This window comes from Biomphalaria glabrata, chromosome 8, assembly GCF_947242115.1.
Source record: "Biomphalaria glabrata chromosome 8, xgBioGlab47.1, whole genome shotgun sequence".
NCBI classification, from domain to species: Eukaryota; Metazoa; Mollusca; class Gastropoda; family Planorbidae; genus Biomphalaria; species Biomphalaria glabrata.
Window position 1 is genome coordinate 44,574,866 of NC_074718.1, and position 7,333 is coordinate 44,582,198.

General features: G+C 39.8%; 1 protein-coding gene across 3 annotated transcripts in view; it reads right to left on the bottom strand.

The window, feature by feature from the left end:
* The window catches only part of LOC106069798 (uncharacterized), a 178,833-nt gene extending 175,145 nt beyond the window's left edge, over positions 1-3,688 (bottom strand). The window contains exons 1-2 of one of the 3 annotated variants that reach the window (XM_056038730.1): positions 3,542-3,688; positions 1,962-2,627 (exon numbers count right to left, since the gene is read on the bottom strand). In XM_056038730.1, coding sequence (XP_055894705.1) covers positions 1,962-2,585 — 624 coding nt within the window. In that variant the 5' untranslated portion in view covers positions 2,586-2,627; positions 3,542-3,688. Of the gene's footprint in view, positions 1-1,961; positions 2,731-3,537 lie in introns of those variants that run through there. The other 2 variants (XM_056038731.1, XM_056038732.1) reach the window with 2 other exon arrangements.
* Between the last annotated feature and the right edge of the window lie 3,645 nt (positions 3,689-7,333).

Below are 7,333 nucleotides of genomic sequence, written 5' to 3' on the forward strand. Positions count from 1 at the left end.
CGTGGGTAGCATCACATAGACTTCATGTCTATAGGACGTGCCCGTCACTTGGATAGTACCACGCTGACGTAATTTTTATAGGAGGTGAGCAGCACCACACGGACGTCATGTCAATAGGACGTGGGCAGCACCACACAGACGTCATGTCAATAGTACGTGGGCAGCACCACACAAACGTCATGTCAATATGACATGGGCACCACCACACAGACGTCATGTCAATAGGACGTGGGCAGCACCAAACAGACGTCATGTCAATAGGACGTGGGTACCACCACACGGACGTCATGTCAATAGGACGTGGCTAGCATCACACAGACATTATGTCTACAGGACGTGGCTAGCATCACACAGACATTATGTCTACAGGACGTGGGTAGCATCACACAGACATTATGTCTACATGACGTGGGTAGCACGAATTCGTAAACAAACATCTTCATCTCATTTTTCTATGATGTTAGTACATTCAAAACAAGATCAGCTCTGTTCACCCTAGCCAGTACATCCATGTCGCTATCAGGACATATGTTATCAAAGCAAGCGACAACCTTGTTGAAGACCATTTTGCTAATGACCCATTTTATCAGATGACAAAGATACAAGCAAAATAAAAGTATTATCAGGTCACTAAGTGGGCAGAGAGGCCAGACTTGTGTGGGGCCTTTCTCATGAGTGCATGCCTAAAAGTTATCTTAGAATTAACAGACATTCTGTTAGTCAAAGAAATATAATTTACATATTAAACCAATGTCTGTTGTTTTCTTTTATAAATACCGAGATGAGAGATTGCTTTCAATTTGTTTGTGGTTTAAATATTGTTGTTTTTTTTTTTATAATATTTATGTGATGACATTTCAGTCACGGGGATTATTACGTGACAGCAAAGGCCCTCTGCACGAGGAAGCATTTAAAACTCGGGAACCTAGATTCGTCTGCTCCAGTGCAGACCTGAAGACCAGGCCACCATACTTCAATATTCCAGCATGCCTGGTAGAACGCCTTCAGTTAAATGCTTTGGAGCACAACCTATAAAAATATTCGTTTTCTGAACTCTGCAAGGATTGATATTTGTGTTACTGTTAAGTTATTTGTTGGATGGTTTTAATGTCACGATAGAACTCTCCAAAGGGAAAGTTTATTCTTTGTCGGCATTTGAAGAGTTCACTCAGCATTGTTTTTTTATTTTATAAAGAATCTTGTTCAGTATGTATTATTAGAGATAAAATCTACCAAATCAGGTCTACCTGATGGCTGCCTGGTCGTGCGGTTTGCGCGCTGGACTGTCGTTCGTATTTATCAACGGTCGAGGGTTCAAACCCTGCCCGCTCCCATCCCCCGTCGTCCTGCGGGAGGCTAGGACTAGGAATCTTCAACTCCTGAAGGAATATCCGAAACATGTAAAACATTTTACAAACAAACATTTACCAGGTCTGATCATGGAGAAATATAATGACCATACTATAACGTACTGTAAAAATGTTTCATTATTTTTACAACTCTTTTTTTGGGGCGAGCTTAAGGGTGGGTGGCGTAACAAAGGTGCCCACCCCCTTTTAAGCGCAATAAAGATAAACTCAGGCGCCATTTTGCCTTTACTGGCATACAGGAAAGTAGCTGGCAGCAGATGGCATCTGAAAGACACAGTTGCAGAGCTCTTACGAAAGCCGTGGTAAATACATTTGAGGCCCAAAGAAAAACCCTTGTAGAAGACATGCGCAGCAGACGTAAATAGACCCCCCAGCGGACAACAGTTTTGTCTGCATCAGATCTGGGAAAATGTGCAGATCGCAACTGGGATTGAGTGGCGATGTGACACACTGTCAATCCTTAATCTTCGGAATAAAGGCATTGCCATTATCATTATCATTATTTTATTTTACAACAAACGTGTAGAGATGCGCCCCAACTGACTGATTGATTGACATGCAAAGTTAGTTATATAGTATTGTATGTCTTACCTTAGATATATAAAGAGGTATTCCTTTTCCTCCGTTCAAAGCGAAACCCCAGGGGGCGCCACCTTTCAAAACTACGTCGAACGGCCTTCTGCCTCGGGAGAGCACTTTGTCTATTACCACTGTGGTGTTGGCTTGTTGCTTCTGTAGAGTTGCCAGGGCCGAGGTAGAGGAAGAAGCCAAAACAGAACGTGTTTTGGCTGGCTTCTTTCCTTCTTGGTTTTTCACAGACGGGGACTGCCCGCTGACCACTGAAGCTGGTGACTGCACACCAGCTTGGGACTGGGATTCTTCATGTAATTTATCGTGGTCTATTGATCTTTTGGTGGATGTCATCTTCTGACCCTCACCAGATGCTTGACCCAGAACGGTTTGCTGGAGAGATGTCTGACCTAGCTCCATTGGGCTCTGGAATCCGGCGTCTTTGGTCTCTTTTGACTGCGCGTGGCCAGCGATGTCAACACCACTGGGATATCCTGAGTCTTTGGTTCCATACTGACCACTAGTCAACTGATAATCGAAACATTTGCTTTCATCCTTAGCACTAAGTGCTTTAAGACACTTTTCCCTAGTAGAAGTGACCTCGTTTGTAGTTTCTGGTGGACCTGGGACTCTGCGTACATCCATGTGTCCCAAAACAATATCATCTTAGTTTAAGCCATCACGTCACTTGAAAACAAAAATAAATTATCAGTCAGTGAAAGAAACAAATAACTTACATCACAGAGAAATGAACCAAAACATTACATTGGTCTAGCACACTTAAACCTTTAACAACTCAACATCAAAGAGAGACTATATAAAGTAACCTTGGCCTTACACACTGAAAGCTAGGACAATTCTACACGGATTAGGAGACAGAAGCATATTAAGATAACACAGGGTTTGAATGTGTCAGTGGTGTGTAAATCAAATCAAATATCTAGCCTAAAGATCTCTATAGGGTACATGTGCCATGGCGTGGGTAGGGTGACAAGTCAAATCGGGGTCTTATTGAACTGACTCTATTCTATAGCGCCCTTTGTGTTTGTAAACTAGCGAGCTGTACGAATGTGTTTTTAAGTGGTGTGTATGTTTTATGGTTGAACTGTAAAGTCTTTTATGTATGTAGATGGGAAGGTACACTTTCACCCCCCCCCCCTCCCACCCACACACACACACATGACACGGACACACACACATGACACGGACACACAGACCGACACATAAATGTGTCCTTTATCCTTAGTCCTGTTCAACTTTTATGTCTACTAAAGGAATGGGTGGAAATTAAACAAATCAGAAAAGAAAAATAAATTGCGGGTGGTAATTAGGAATCCTATAAGTATTGGTAGAGAGAATCATCAAAGAGAGAGAGAGAGAGAGAGAGAAAGGGAGAACATAAGAGAAAAAAATTTGTACATAAGCCTACGTCATCATAAAGAATCTAACAGGGAACGAGAGAGAGAGAGAGAGAAACAGAGATAGAGGATTTGATGAAGAGAGGAGACGAAAGATAACAAGCGAGCGAGAGAAAGAGAGAGAGAGAGAGAGAAGAGAGAAGAGAGAGATTAAATGGATTAAGAGAAACTTCACATACTTACGTGTATTCTAGAGATTAAACAGATTAGATCAATCCTGGTGAAGGCAACACTAATCCAGCACACATGTGAGTTAAACAAAACAGACCACGAAATACAAATATATTAAACACACACACACACCCTTTACGTAGATCCGTAGGCTATATAAATAGAGCTGGTGTAGGTGGGTCACTAGATCAAATATAGATCTAGCTAGCAGACATCATCTTTCTCTCCAGCCCGCCAGGCAATGTCCAGAGTTTAATTTTGGTCTGAGTCGTGGACAAGTTTCTGGCTTCCAACACGCCACCACGCCACTATTTGACGCTGTCCCATGACACTATTATCTGACACTGTCACACGAAACTTCGTTCTGACAATGGCACATGCCACCATTGGTTCTCATGAGCATCCAACTCACTTCTGCGCGTTGTTTTAAAAAAAAAATTGTTTAAATCATTTGTTGGCTCAAGACATTTCTTAGCGTTGTGAAGCACTGATTAAAAAAAAAAAAAAACCTGCCCTGAATAGGATTGCCAGGCTGTAATCGAGTCTAGTCAAATAGCCCAAGTGTTAAGCCGATGGAGCCATATAGAAACAAAGTGTAAGAATTCGAAGGGAGAAAAATGAAACCAAAAAATGATTGAGATTGAGAGTTTACATTCATCTCCTGATATTTAGTGACCTTTTAAATACATCGGCGTTGTATAGCTGCCTGAGCCAAGCTTTTAACTAGAGCGTAAATAAAAGTCTGTAACAAATTTAATTAGCATATAATTAGCATGGCAATTACTTAAAGAGAATGTGTGACCCAAAAATGTAAGTCTAAATAGCTAAGTAGCTATAACACATAAAACACTGGACCATATAATACACATAGAAAAACAAAGCCTAATGAAATGCTCAGAGACACAAAGATAGAGGTATATTTCTTATTCCATACACTAGAACGAATTCGTACAAATGCTCCTTCTTCCATAGAACCATTAGAGAATGGAATGGGTTGCCTGAATCAGCGAGGAAGACCAACGAATTAGCAGAGTTTAAATCATTGATTAACATGCATGAATTAGATTGACATGTGAAATGCGTAGGACGTAATTGTTTTCTTTTTGAAGTAACGTCTGCAATATATAAGATACAGTGGCGTAGCAAGGTACCCGTGGGCCCGGGTTCAATAATATATTTCGGGCGAATGTAATGTGTGACAAAATCATCGAGTAATCTGAATGTATCGGTATATTTACCAAAAGACATTCCAATACAACTAGAGTAGAATAATCTTATTACGTTTGAAGCGGATCTCCAACACAATTTCTGAACAGAATGAAACGAATTAATGGTGTTTCAAATGTATACAGAAATGTTTTATGAGATCTAGTTCCCATTCTACACATTTAAATTCCTAAAAACACTTCAAGGTGTAAAACTTTGAAACATTGATACAAACTAGTAACGATTTCTACGTCTATTATTTAACTGTAAATAAATGGAATATTTATTTACTAACATTTTTCTGGTCCTTTTAAGTAGCAAAGTAAGAAACCAGTGCATCTATTTCTTAATGCGCGAGCGGTTTCTTCTGATGAAACAATGCCCAAAGACCATTCTAGTATCCAATCATATTGGAAGCACCTTCATAGCTCTAGCCTAGTAGTTTATTTAAGGATAAATGTGGATTTTTAAATTACAATTATGCTGACGTTTGATACTCACATATATGGAAACCTAGAAATGACAATCTAATTGCCATTTCTTTGTATGTTCCGTTATTGGAGATCACTAAACAGTATAGAAACAAAATAAAACTAATTTGATCAACTTTTTATTTGTCTGAGCGCTGTCACCGATGAAAGAGAAAAATAGTGCAGAATGGATGTTCAATATCAGGCCTACCGGCATTTTACAGAACTGCATTGCCCAACGGGTCTATTATTTCATTTTGAATCTGTGGGGTTTTCAGTTCCTGCCAAATGTCAATATTTATAACAATTTTCTGAGATTTGTGTATAAGTAAAGTAAAGTTCCCCTTTTCAGGCCTTGTGGTCTATAGGGCAGATGATGTAAAGGTCATATGTTTCTGTGGCCTACGGTTAACAAGGGTGTCATGTGACCAGCACAACGACCAACCGCCTTTACTTTTCCCTAACTAATGTCAGGTACCCATTAGAGCTGGGTGGACTCAGAGGCGCCCGAAGATCCCGAAATTAAAAATCCCAGTCTTCACCAGGATTCGAACCCCGGTCCGCGATTCGGAAGCCAAGCGCTTTACCGCTTAGCCACCGCGCCTCCGAGTTTTGTGTATACATATAGTTAACTTACTTTAGAGCTATGGACCAAGTTTCAACCAAATATCATGCATTGGTCAGCGAAAGACGCTATGCCATTCATTTAGTCATCTCTCTATCTTCTAGATCTTTGTTATAACCTTTCGCCCCAAATCAGTTTTCTCATTAATGGCAATGCAATAGCACAAACATATTTAAGTTTAACGATTCCTATGTAACACTCTGTAGTTTCTCTGGCTTAATAAATATTTAATGTTATCTTCATTTTGATTGGTTTGGATTTTACCCCCTTTATTATTCTGTTCTAATTGCATTCATTTTTTTTTTACACACTACAGAAGACAACAAAACAATGTGATGAAGACTTCCGGGGACACAGTCGTTCTGATAGAATGTTCTACAGTATTCTACAGTGTCAACTTTGTCGGATTTAATAGTAATGGAAACCATAATAATCGTGACAGTTCAATGTCTATTAAACATTTTAGTAATATAGTGAAGATCTTACTTACATCAAAGTAACATCAAAATGTCTTTATTTAGAGATTATAAGGATTGCTTTCACAATATTTTAAATACAAAACAAAATAAAAAACAGATTAAGCTTTAAGAAAATTGAATAATTAGCAGCTGTATCAAAATTTTAATTCGTGACTATCAGGACTATCCCTATAGACCAGCGGTTCTCAACCTTTTAAGCCAGGCGACCCCTTTTTACAATCTCCCACTCTGCCGCGACCCCCTCCCACACATACAGCAATAGAAGAATAGACAAAAACAATCCATATTTTCAATGGTCTTAGGCCCGGGGTCGGCAACCTGCGGCTCGCGAGCCACATGCGGCTCTTTGGATGTGAATCTGCGGCTCTTTAGTTCCATACGCAAATATTATTTATTTTATCGAAACACTTTTAAAATAGTTCTGAATCGTTTAACGAAAACTTAGGCGCCGATTTTATCTCTCAGCCACTTGTAGCCTACTCGCTTTTCACCACACCCCTTCCCCTTGACACGCGTCGTCACTGTTGTCAGTCCGTCGTAAGCTCTCGAATGACGCTGTCGTCGGATGTTTCTATGTAGGTTTTAATTCGATTTGACGCAAGAAGAATTGGCATCTCAACCACGTGCTTTGACTGTGACGTATAGTTTGTTGTTACAAGTAAACGAGTTGGAAGCGAATGATTATCTCAACGTTAGAAGCGATCTACAAGTAATGCTATCCTTGCAAGCTTTGCGTATACCACTAGAAATTGCACAAAAAGGGAAACCATTTACCGATGATGAGTATGTGAAAGACTGCTTTTTACTTGCATCTCAAGAACAGTTTCGTGATTTCAAAAACAAACCAGAAATCTTGAAAAAAAATTCAAAGACTTGCCACTATCCGCTGAAACAGTACGATAGAATAGCTAAAATGTCTTCAAATGTAGCACATTTGCAGGTGGAAGATATTCAACTTTCTTCTGCCTTATCACTTGCTATAGATGAGTCTTGCGACATAAAGACACGGCACAAGTTGCCCAAT